Source organism: Gallinula chloropus (assembly GCF_964237585.1).
Source record: "Gallinula chloropus genome assembly, chromosome: 1".
Classification (NCBI taxonomy): domain Eukaryota; kingdom Metazoa; phylum Chordata; class Aves; order Gruiformes; family Rallidae; genus Gallinula; species Gallinula chloropus.
In genome coordinates, this window is record NC_140085.1 from 86,201,977 (window position 1) to 86,215,327 (window position 13,351).

Genomic DNA, 13,351 nt, shown 5'->3' on the forward strand with positions numbered 1-13,351 from the left:
TTCCCTAACTTTCAAGTGCATTTCCACTCTTTAATTTTACACAAACTCTTGGACATTGGCCAGACAAATTCTTTGTAGTCTGTACAGTTCAGGATCTTGGCCAGATTAAAGTTGTCAGCAATTTCAACTCCCTCTTCTTTTAATAACATCCCACTTTCTCCTTGGTACTTCTCATGTTTTTAAAGGCTGCCATTCTCTGTGTTAATTTTTATACTGATTTAACTGAATCTTATTATTCTACATGGTCTTTCTAAGCTCTTTGTCATTTTAAGTATGGGTTCTCTGAATATTTGCTACTGAGAGGTATTTTGTGATGATGATTCCTCATCCTAAGGCAATGCTGACTGATAGCTGCAGAGAATCTCCTCAGGGAATTTTAGGGATATCTTGGTTTCTTGTCTACTGAAATTTCAAATTGCATTTTCCTCGAAGCTAGTCTGAGACACTGAAGACCTGAGCTATTTTTTACTTTCTGGAAGACAATACCACAACATCAAATGTTGAGTCCAAGTTTTGGTACTTCGGTGGGGTTTATTCTCCTGAAATATGATTTCCAGAAGCCTCTGCTGAGGAAAGGTTATGCTTATAAAATTCTTTAAAGCAGAAAAGTTACCTCAATCCAGAGATGGGAGACTATATAGAACAGGGTTTTGGCTGACATCCATTTGATGGGGTATTTTTAATTGTGATGAACAGTCTGAAGCAGACTGATGAGTTGCAGGCAGTTTTCTTTATAGGATGTGTTGGGATCGGGTATGAATTCTACAAAGAAATCCTATGCTGTGACACTACTCAGAACACTAGGTTACCTAGCTTACACCTCTGTAATGAGAATTTGTATTTGCCAAGGATGACTTCAGACCCAAGCAGCCACCAGCTTGAAAATGGAGCTGGCCTCTTGAATGTCTGGTCCAAAACCCTATGTGGACAAAATCTGTAAGTTTCTGTTTTCCTCAGTATCCTTTAAAAAGACAATAGACTCTGAGATTTAAAAAAATCCCAAGCCCAAACACTTTAAACTATAACTGATATTCTTTCTCCTGGCTGGAGTAAGATTTAACTTTTGAGGGCAAACCCAAGGCTAAGTATACCAGTAAACTCCAGCTGCTTTCTTCTACATTGCTAATGCTAAGAATCCATAAACCTAATTTAACTTGCTGGTTAAACCAGGTTTACAGCTGTTTTGCATTGCTGGAGTGGAGCAGAGCAGCTGGAGCATACCAGTGAATCACGGTGATTTTTTTCTTTGCTGGGTCTTGTGTCCCTTTGTTGACTTTTAACATGGCATAAGACAAGGCAGAGGCAGTCATCTCTTGGCAGTGCACAGTCAGGTTGATGCAAGACTTGCATTTAAAGCCAAAGACACTGTGCTTTTTGTCTTTGTGCTTGCTTTTATGTTCTCCTACTTGTGTTTGTCATGGGGATATCGATGTGTAGTATTTCCATGTCGTACTGGCCTTATATTCACTCAGTCTTTGTTTTGATAAAAGCAGCCATCAGCTTGAGTGGATTTTACAAGCTTTGCTGGCTTGAGTAATCTTATAAAAACACCATATAAAAGTATAATTTAGGAGGATGAAGAAGTATTTCAGTTTAAAATGCCAGAGGAATTCTTCACTTCAGAATCAGCTTGTCTCTCATTGATTTCCCTTGTGACTGTCAGGTCTCTTTATTTGTCTGTGCCACATTTCCCCATCTATGCAACATCGTATAGTTTTGTCTTTTTGAGCCTTGCTGGTATTAATGCCATTTTGTTCTGCTGCAGTATCATAAAAAGGTCTTAGCCTGGAAATTACTTGAGTGCTTCCTCGGGCTGTCTGAGATTGCAATGCTGCATTAGTATTGATGAAGTTCTGGGATTGTATGAGCTTGAATATTGGTTACAATTTGTAGTCACTAATGTAATAAGTATTATTTGGGATAAGAGTAGATGATCTTTAAAAGGTCTCTTCCAACCCAAACAATTTAATAACTCTGTAATAAACATGTCACAAATTCTAGCTGCATGTAGTTGATAATGGGCCTAACGCTGGAAGAAGGCACAATATAGTAGGGCACATGAATGAATGGAAAACAGTTCAGGGAAATAAGACAATACATAAGAAAACCTGCAGAACTACCTTTGTCTTATTTGTTGTGTGCAGCATGTGTATATGGCTACAGTCACCCAGGAAGTATTTAGAAACCTTGGCAGGAGTGAGAGCAATTGCTACGTCTGCTGTGTGAAACACAACCAAGCTAGTCTGAATGGCTCTGTTGAAGTCCAACCTGCCTCACCTCCACTGTAACCCCTGCCTTTGCCATAGCTGGACTTCTCGTATAATTTTGAAGTTACTGAGGTCTTTGTTTTAGTTTCTGCCCAAGTTTTAGTTACCAAGGGAAAATGTACCTGAAATAGTTGCACCAGCTGCCACCACACCATGGCCAAGTGACCTTCCATTCTTCCGAACTGTTCAGACTTAACAAGTTTCTGTTCTTTCATAGGGCTATGACATTTTGTATCTGGATTCTAGTAACGTCACAGTACTACCAATGCTGCCACATGTCAGTGTCACATTGTTCTCATGCTGCCAATTTTATGGGATGGAAGTAGCCAGTTTGAAAATGAGAAATCTAGAGAACCATGAGATCTGTCTGCAACCAGCAGCAAAAGCAAGGTGTCAGCTCTGTCTTAATTTCAGATGAGTTCATAGAAGAAAGAAAAAAAGAGATATACCCCAAATTTTCTCTGCCCTTGCATGTACAGGGTTTTTGTACCTTCTTTGTAGTCTGAAGACCCTAATTGCCAGTAAATCAACTGCAGGGTAGAGGGAAGGACCACCTGTTGCACTGGATGTTCACAAACCTCACAAACAAAAATAAACAGTTAAAAAACGCACCCTAACAGCTTGTAACAGCTGTCACATTCCACCCAAGAGAAATCTTTATGCTAATGAAATCTGACAGGATCTACATTAGATAGCTGTATGTATGCAAATAAAAATAAAAAAATTAAAAAAAAAGATAAATAGATAAATCTTTTGGGCTCCTCTGGGTAGTTGTTTTACGTATATAATTTTTTTGGTCATTGTTCTCACTCCTGGACTTTACATTCTTTGATACCTTGGAGTAAAAAATGTTAAGTACATGAGCTGCATGATATGTCCAAGGACTAAACTGAGCTCTTTTTGTTTTAGTGGTAAAATATGGACTGTAGTATCCCTGCTGTGCTCCAGCTGCAGAGAAAATTCTGCTGAAGATGCCTGTATGAAGTTGCTTAGAAAATTAATGTCTTCTAATGTCACACATACCAGTTTGCCTCTTGTACTGCACTGGTGAAAAAGCAGGGAATATACGTGAAGAATACCAGGCAGCTGAGTTGTGGAATGAAGTCCCACAGTAGCAGCTTGCTGGTCTGTGTAAAAGGGCACCAATCCCGGGACACATAGTGCTGATGCAGGAAGCTGTTGGGGGTTATTTTCCATCATTGTGGGGCACTCAGTGGGGATGCTGACCTCAGAGTCAACACGCTTGTGAGAATGGTGTTTTCCTTCCTATCTGCCAACAGGAAGCCTGGGAATTTGTGGATCAAAAGAAATTATGGGCTGAAGATTTCTAGGGTGATCTGGAGACAGTAGAAATGGGAAAGGGATTAAATAAAAAATCTGAACTAGTTTAATGTTCCTCTGTAATCTCAGCAATGGCCACGGTATTCTTGGGAGCTCTCAAAGTGTCCCTGTAGTCTTCTTGGTTGGCTCAAATGTTGCTAAAAGTGCCGAGAAATTTCTTCTTCTCCAGGTCCAACACTGTTAAACAGCAGTAGCTGGATACTTGGTCAGTGCGGTAAGAAGGGAAGATAGGAAGCCATCCAATGAGAGAGTAGAAAGGGAACAGGCTTTCTGCACAGTGGCAGAGAAAGAGAGCTGTCCTTCAGGCCTGAGAGGTTCTTTTTTTTCACATTGAACCTGTGGGTCTTCCCTGTGAACTTTTCAGTAGTGTTCCATCAGATGTTTTCAAGACCCTTGGAATGCAATGCTTACAAAAGCCTGTCTCTTTTCTACAGATCAGGCCAAGTCTCATGGCCAAAAACCTGTCAGCTTGTTTGTCCAGCAAACTATCTGTAAGAAGGGACAGTATTTTAAGAACTTTTCTCTGTATTGTGGCTGTTGAGAGTATTATGCTGGAGGGGCTAACCATTGACATTCCCCTGTGGTCAGTGGGTCATTCACGCAGACCAAAAGGGCTGTGTTTTCTTCTGAGTACACATCACTCCATACAACAGCAGAAATGATCAGGGGAAACATTAGAAAAATAGAATGTAAGCAACAAGTGAGAGTGGAAATGGAAGGACTCTTCTTTAAGCAAACAGGGAAAGATGAGGATCTTGTAAAGAAAAGTAGGTAAGATCAGAAGATGCAAGTTCACGGACGTGTGTAAGAGTAATGAGGGACATTTTGACCCGAGATTGTCTCAACTGCAAGTCCAGTGGAGTACTGTAGGTTTAGAAACCTCAGTTGCATCTGCTCTTACTTTTGCTAGTTGCCAGAAATGGAGTAGCTTGAAGTATCCTTTCTCAAGGACTACTATACATTACCCTAGGAAGACAAAACCATAAAACTGTTTTAATTGCTGCTTGCCTAACATACTCCAAAAGTGGTGTAGATTGAAATCTAACATGGCACCAGAGACCAGCATTCCTATGGCAGTATGAGAATATCCCCTAAATCTGAAAGGAAGCCACTGCATGGGGGAGTGCGGGGAGCGGGATGGTGTCATCTGCATTTCCCTCTGGCTGGACCTTAGATTCAGCATATGAGCTTTTGTACAAGGCAACTCTTTAAGAAAAGGCAAAGAGTATAATTTTGCCACTTTGAACATAGAAGAAATTATGGGAAGCTCATGTTCCTGAGAAGTCCTGCACATGAAGATAACAGCTCCCAGTCTGAACGTCAGAAGAAAACTCAAATCTTCTTCCTGTCTTGTTTCATTATGAGCAAGTACGTGCAGCAGAGTGGCTTGAGCTGTGCTAGCTGCCAGGTGCCACAATTCATTACTACATAGTGAAAGTGGTTCACTCTGCACCCCTCTGTAGGTTGCTTACTTACAGATGTTGACACCTGTCTCTTGAAGAATCCAAACTCCTAATACATGTAGACAACTAGCTAAGAGCCACAGTCTTACAGAGATGTCACTGTGGATGATTTTAAAACATCAGATGCACTTAACTTCCTCTCAACTCCCTGGATCTGGAATAAACTGACTGTCTCCATCTGGATGACACCATTCAGGAGGGCTTAGGTCAGAAAAGGCCGATGAACACCAAAAAACATCACGGTGACTACTGAACCTGAACTAAGATCAGCAACACTTGTGACTTCCCCCTCTCCCATTTCCAAAATTGGAGGAAGAAAAGGTACTTGCTGTTCTGTGCACTAATTTGGGGGTAATTACAGGTCATAATACAGGGCACAAAATAATAGTCCTTAGAAGAAAAGAAGTATTTTTTTCCTCCTGTGTGTGGTGCTGCATGGCTAGGTAGATACTGACGTATCAGTAATTGCTGAATTCTTTTGGTAATTTTTTATTTGCACCAGCAAGCCAAATTATACCCAAAGATGTGGCTGTCCTACTTGCATCATTGTTAAGAACCCCCCAAGAAACTCTGCTAAAGTTAGTGGAATAACATTGACATAAAATCAGGGACAGAGGGCTTCAGCCTCTAGTATTTAATTTTCTGCTGCATATAATTCCAGTCAGTTCCCATAGATCTTCAAGACTACAGCCACATGTCCAGTTAGAAAGGCTGTCCAAAAAATGCTGGAATGATGTGGGGACAGCACCTAGCCAAGTGCCATCTATTGGCCATTTACCATAGTGCTTCAGAGAATGCACACATTTTGATGGTGACTGCCTGAACCAAACACAGATGGTGTGACCTAAAAGTCTCTTTAGATGCATACTTGCAGGTTAGTATCTCATTTGGGGAGGAGGACTCCATAACGAATGGTTTTCCCTAGGTCCAGCCTCTTCAGACCCCCAGAGTAGTTTACATATACCTTCTTAGGACCTCAGAGAAGATTTGGTTAATTGTTCAGCATATGAAGAGAAGCAAAAAACCCCACTTACTGTGAATTGTCAAGCACAATTTGGCTTTTTTTTTTTAAAGTATAAAGTGATTAACCATCACTGGGAAAACAAATATTGTAAACATAATGATCCTCATTCAGGCTTATGTGCTCCAACATTTTCAGGTGGAATAATTTGAGCTAGAGGAAGGAGATAAGCATCACTTTGCCCCTGCATCACTGAGCTCTGGAAGCAGGAAGAAAATGTCTCAGCCCCTCTGTACGCTCGGATTGATTCTCTGTCAGAGAATCCCAGCAGGTTACCTCGTATTACCTTAAATCAGCTCATGTCTAGGATCTCAGTTTTCGGTGTAGTATTTCTCTATTTAACAATCCTGTTTGTAGGTTTGTGGTACTCCTTTAGGGAGGTGGACCCGTTAGTGCTTCAGCCCAACTTGTAAGTCAGTGGGAGGCGTAAAGGACTCCATATTCAAAGTGACTGTGAGTAATAATACAAAAACTTTCCTACAGAGTTTCTACGTTGTTACGGGCAGATTGTCTAAATTGTTCACAAAGATTACTGAAAACATCCTTCAAGAAAGTCCACTATCCCATGACATGTTCACCTAGAGTTTGCACAGAAGATAAAGGCTTCTTGATTGCACCGGGGGTGTAAGATTCTCAAACACTATCAGCCAGTTTATGTTGATGCCACCGCAGCAGCATGGATTTTTCCAGACATGTTTCCATGGGGCAGGAGTTGGGGCTCTGCATGTGTCATCTTCACTTCTAGCCTCTTCCTAATTGTGGCCCTCTGCACTGGAGTACAAGCTGCTCCATGAGACACTATCTCTTGGCAACACTGTAAATCTGAGACTCAGTCTGCATGACCTCAGGGTTATGAAAAAGCTTCTGGCACTTGCTTGGTATGGAAGGAATTTTAGCTGGAGTGATTTCATCACATTTTTATTGTAGATTGTTACTTTTTTACTTCTTAAATTTCCCCTTGAGACAGAGATATCTCTTTCTTAAAGTGCAGAGAATACATATGAATCGCCATTTTTTTCCTTCACTGGGATGCTGGTATTTAGGTGATCAATGACAACATTTCTGTACCATCTCTGAAATATACAAAGCTCTTCTTGAGCCATTTGACCAAGTGCCTCACATAATTTTATTGCTCTGTCAATCATCTACATAATACTAGTGTGAATTTGTTAAAAAACACATTCAAAACGTAAACGCATTAAATTATGTTGATGTAATGTGGGTGTAGCATGCTATTTGCAAAATTCCATCTTAGGCCTATCATATGAGAGCTGAGGCCACATATATATCCTATCTCCCTAATCCATACATGAGATATCTATTTTTTCAAAGAAATGGCCATCAGACTCAGCAAGTCATCCTGGACTTTTAAACTAATTGAACCTCAGTTTGTTGGCTTGCTTATTTTTGAACAAGCCTTCTTCTTCTTCTTCTCCATAGAGTTAATTGTTTCATGTGCTCTTTTCTGTAGTTTGCTTCAATTGCTTTCCTTGGTAATATATTCCATATGTTTACTATCTCCCTTTTTGTCCTTCAGTAGCCTAGAGCATTTTCCTCACCAAAAGCAGCAAGTTTATTTTCACAGGAAGTATCATTGTTCCAAAAAAGATATTATAGGAACAAATAAAACACATTTGCAAAATAGTGTTGCCAAAAAACAAAATAAAAAAGTACTCATTATTTTTGATGACAAGAACATTAAAAGAAAAAAAATGTGTTGTTTAAAAATAACCTAGTCTTCAATAGTAGTGTGGGAGGATATTCAATTAAATGGAATGCAGTTTTTCAGTATGACTGTCTAATCTTGTATTGAAATTATGGGCTGAATTATATATTTTATATTTCCATTTTTTCATCTATATTTTGTACTCCATCCCCAGCATTATGGTGATGTTTGTTACTATTTGTGTCTATGGACCTTTTCCTAGCTGTTCCTAAAGCTTTACATAAACATCAGATGTCATGTTGGAAACCCAAAGCCCCAAATCAGGCCATAAATCACAATAAACCATAAATATATATGTCTGTACATATATATGTGTGTGTGCATGTATTTTATATACATACATGTAGTATCGATTCCCTCTTCCCTCCCTTTACCACTCACAGCAGGTAGAACTGAAGTGTCTTACCTGTTGTGTTTACTTTGCAGACTCAGAGCAGAGCACTGGGTCAGACACAGAGGTGCTGGCAGAAAGGACGTCCTGCTCATTTGGCTCCCATTCTGACCTTACATCTGGTGGCTCAGGGCCTCAGCCTCCTCCACCTTCATCCATGGAAGAGATCCAAGTAGAGCTGCAGTGCGCTGACCTCTGGAAAAGATTTCATGACATTGGGACAGAGATGATCATCACAAAAGCAGGCAGGTAAGATATCTGCTTTCTGTCTAGTTAAAAACCCAGATCATAACAGAATACATGATTTTTTTTTAAGAAAAAGTGTGTTTTTTTTTTTCCCTCCTTCTTCTTGACAAGCCAAATGAATAAACATGCAGGGAAAATCAAATATCTTTCAGAATTTCACAGCTGTATATCCTGATAGGTTTCTTAAGACAGGTAAAGTTTTTTTCATATTACTGCTTGAATCAGTAGCTCCAAAGGAAAACTGGCAGCTGCAGGAAACTGTTTCTTTGAGCAAATAAATCAGGAAATTATTGTGCTGTTAGCTGTAGTGAATTTAAGACAAGTTATGAATTTGGGCATGAGTCATTTGAGTTTCCTTTCAAGTTCCAATAGCACTTCATAAGGCAGTTGATTTAATCTCAAATATAGTGAAACTCAAACTCACCTTTGCAACAAATGGATCTGTTCCTGCAATTCTGAATAGACAAAATGTTAGTGACGATTCTGCATAAAAAATGTGCAGGCTGAATGTTTCTCTCTGCTGTTGCAGCCAACACCGTGTCAGTTAACGTTAGGAGGAGTCAGTAATAAGCAAGAGTTTTTAAGAATTAAACACTCACACTGGCCTGCTGTTAGCCCAGCGTAAGATCTTCATTACTGCCTGCTATTAAAAAATGGCTAGAAATCTGTTCACTGGAAATGCAACTTGAAACTAGCTGTAAATTTCCAAATCCCTCAAACTATAAACGATCCCAGATTTTTTTTAGACGTTTGCATTGACGTAATGTTTCTTATTTCCACCTAATGATATTTTAATTCTGATTAATGCCGCGGACAAGAATGTCAGCACCACGGACAGAGCCAATTAAAGCGAAAGAGCCTCGTGACCGTCCCGGGAGCTGTTCTATCCCTTCCCTGGGCAGTCAGAAGTGATAATTTCCGTTTTTTTGGGGGGAGCTCCACCCCCACCCCCCCCCCCCCCCCCCCCCCAAACCCCATGGTGTAGTATATGTATAGTTTGTAATTTTGTTACATCTCCATGTTCTTAGAAATTGCCAGAACAGCTAGAATTGTTATCTCATGTTCTTGTGAAGTGGGCATGATTGCTCTGTAGCCCCAGGGAGTCCAGACAATTTAAGAAAAGTTGTATTGGACAAACAAGGCTGATAAACCATGAAGAAGATTATCAGAATCAGATTAGCTCCTGATTTTAGATATACAATCTCACTGGCACAGGAAGCATCTTGCTTTGCACCAGTACAGAGTGAGCTGCTGTTTCTGCCTTTGTCACAAACAAAAGAGGCAAAGTAACTGGAATTATAGCACTTGCTATTATGCAACAACTTTGCTCTAGAGATATCAAGTGATCTGCTCAGCATCGTTAAATACAACACTGGAAGAACCTAGTTTCTCGCTTCTGACTCTCTTGCCCTGGGCCATGCTGTCTCAGAAAATTAAAATAATATATTGATATCTGTTGGATTATCTATGATTAATTTTCTTATGATACATGGAGTAGATTTAGCAGCATAAATATCTCAAAGCCCACCAACACCAATGCACACTAAAATGCCCAGAACTTAGTGCTATGAAGAATATATTTGCAGCTCACACATTTCTGATTAAAGAAGCTGACCTTTCTGTGACCTTAAAACACCATACCACGATTATAGGGTTTCTTAAAAGAAATTATGAAAAAAATTGGCAAGATCATTGCCACTGCAACACAGTAGTTCAACACAACTTCTCACAAAAGCCTTGATAGTATTGGCAAGGGTCCTGGAGAAGGAAGTGTTCATGGAAAAACACTACAGTGAAATATTCTGGAGATATATAACATAATAAAATTAAATACCTTATCAGTCGAAAAATTGAAAAAGTTCTATTTGGTCAGACTGACACATCCAAAGAAGATTCTGTAGTTTCTTGGAGGTTTTTAAGGAAATTACAGCATTGAAAACATTGCAGTTTTTAAAAAAAAAAATACTTAAAAAATATCACCTGCTGTCTTCAAGCTATAAATTTTGTTTGTGGCTTGGAATTGTCTGATGTATGCATTTTGACATTTTTGATACAAAACTATTGTTCTGAAATTGATGAATTGAAATGTTGTATTTCATCAATTGTTCACGGAATTGCCATTTGCATTGCCTTTCTGATAAATACAGCTTCCTTCATCATGCATCATCATAACAAACAGGAGATATATATCCCTGATTACACTGTAAAAAAAGGAAACTGATGAAGAATTATTGTGAGATGTACATAGTTACTTCCATGTATGTGCCTGATGCAGCTGAACTACATTTCCAGCATCATGCCAGGAAAAGTGAACCCCATTTAGTAAAGTAGTATCCCAAACCAAAACATTCAGGCTCACTTCATTGGTCTGCTTTTTTTCTTTGCTTCTACCTGCAAAGCAGGTCCCCTTCCCCCCCCCCCCCAAAAAAAAAAAAAATTGATTTTCTAAGATTTTGGTCAGATATTTTGAGGAGATCACTGTGCTCTGAGGAAAACCTTGGTTGATCTGCATTTTCTGAAGAAATATCTCTTTCCCTGTTAATGCAACTCTTAGACATGTCTAACAACACATTAAGAAAGACAGACAGCCTAAATTTATTATAAGGAGTAAGAAAAAAAAGTATATTCATACTTTTTAGTAAGGGATAGAGGTAGGGAAACCTGCCAGGATTGTAAAGGATACTTATCGTTCCAAGATTTTTTTGCTGTAACACCATTAATAGCATTCTCAAATGCCTTTGTAAGCTCCAGGCTTGGTAATTTTTTTGTCATGGTGGGTTTCCCCCACTCACTCTGGTGGGGGAAAAAGGGAAGGGGAAAAGAAAAAAAATACCCAAAGGCTAACCTTGTGGGTTGGGATAAGGATAGTTTACTAGGACAGCAGAGAGAGAAATAACAATAATAGGAATTTTATAGCAAAATATATGAAACTGCTGATACACAGCACAGTTTCTCACCAAACTGTGCAACTCAGGCTGTATAGCTCAGAGCTTTCCCAAAGCTGGACTGTCCCAAGACACACATGTCCTGAAGCCATGCACTCTCCCCCCTCCACAAGTCCCCCTTTATGCTGAGCATGACATAATTGGCATGGAATACCCTCTTTGGCTAGTTTGGGGCACCTGTCCTGGCTGTCCCCCCTCCCAGCTTCCTGGGTGTCCTCCCACCTTCTCATTAACAGGGAAATATGAACAGTCCTTGACTGCTTGGCAACAACTAAACCATCAGGGTGTTATCAGCACTGCTCTCACCCTAACTCCTAAATACCATTACACCAGCTGCTAGAAAGAAAATTAGCTCTATCCTAGCCAAAGCCAGGACATTCCACTTAGGAGACACTGTGTACCACAACACAAGTCATAACTTACTGTGCAAATCATATATTCTTTATAAACTGAAATAATATTCTTCCTCACTGAAAGGAAGGGCCAACTGGCTCATCATTGGCAGTCCACTCAAAGTCTATTCTGCTTGATGATATTCCTCTCCAGAAGTGATGTTAAAAATATGGGAAATTTTTTTGGTTTTGGTATTTTTTGAGGGGGGGGGGGGGGGAGGGGTGGCGGGAAGGGATGGGGGGTGCATGGGTTAGTGAGTTTGGGGGTTTTATGTGATGACTTCATGTCTAGATTGAGCATTGCAAAGTGTAATGAAGACCTGGTCAGTTTCTTTTGGTAGCACATCTTATAGATATAATAAAAGTCACAAAATAAATATTTATACCCTCAGATGAAACATTTTTGTTTTGGAGAGGATGTGTCTATGATGGATGTGAGCTGAGGCCAGCAGTCCTGTTTCTCCATAAAGAATCCATGATATATGAGGTCTCTCATAGATTAGATTGTATTATTTCTGGCAAAAAAATAGCAGAACTGGTGCTATTTACTGAGGGTTTCCTACTACTTATTGAAATAGTAAAGGATGCACAGTGTCATTTATAACTTCTTCATTCCCCAGGGAAGATTTTGCTCTTCTTATTGCTTTCACTTTGGAAATCTTCTTTGAGTCCTGCAAGGCCTTCTTGTTTGGAAACCTCTTATAATTACAGGCTCAGTTGCCTATAACTACATCTGCTCTTTAGTTTTCTATGACTTGTAAGGCACTGTTTGGTTCCTGCCTGACACCACAATCTCCTTTTGCTCTTACTTCATAATGCTAGCTTCTAACCTAAGTTCTCATTTCAAACGTACTTCTGAAGCCATATCCTGCCTATGGAAGGCCTACTACACTTTTCAAATTTCAGACTCCCACTCCCATTTAATTCTGCTTTGTTTTTTTTTTTCCTTTGTGCTATATTTATAGATGCCTTTTTTGTATGTTTCCATAAAGCTACTTCAGTCCTCTTAGAATTTTTCCTTTCTTCTTTTCCATCAGAACATCATTATTCAGAATTCAATAAAATGCTTATAATAACATTCCTTTGTTCTTTGTGCAAAAGATGTAAATGGGTTTCTGTCAGCTGCAGTGCATTCAAATCTGTAATCCCCTTTACCTCCTTTTTGTTTGAAGTTTAACCTTAGACTCTACACAAAACAGAATAAATTCAACTTAATTCCCAGGTCATACTGATCTAAGCAACTAGTCCCAAAACCATACTTAACTTTTTTTCCTCTAGTTTCCTTCACTGATGGTGGTCACTCATCTACCTTGGTAACATCAGCAGAGGAATTTGAAATTTGGCTAAAGTCCACATTCACCTGAGTTGCAGGGGTAACACTGCATAGAAGTGCTGCCCAAAGGTGAAAGCAATCTGCATTAATTACTAGTGGCACCCTATAAAGAGTGATTTGAGTCCTGTCTTGAAGGAAAGCGCTGCCTACTGTTCATGGAAGTGGTTATACAAGGGTAATCAAGCACAGAAACACAGCCAGGAGGTATTCCTCTGAGGGCCCAGCT

At 39.6% G+C, this 13,351-nt stretch overlaps 1 protein-coding gene across 1 annotated transcript in view; it reads left to right on the forward strand.

The window, feature by feature from the left end:
• The window catches only part of TBX15 (T-box transcription factor 15), a 94,775-nt gene that overhangs the window by 50,303 nt on the left and 31,121 nt on the right, over positions 1-13,351 (forward strand). Inside the window, exon 2 of the mRNA XM_084273079.1 lies at positions 8,245-8,458. Within this exon, the coding sequence (XP_084129205.1) occupies positions 8,245-8,458 (214 nt within the window). The remainder of the gene's footprint in view (positions 1-8,244; positions 8,459-13,351) is intronic.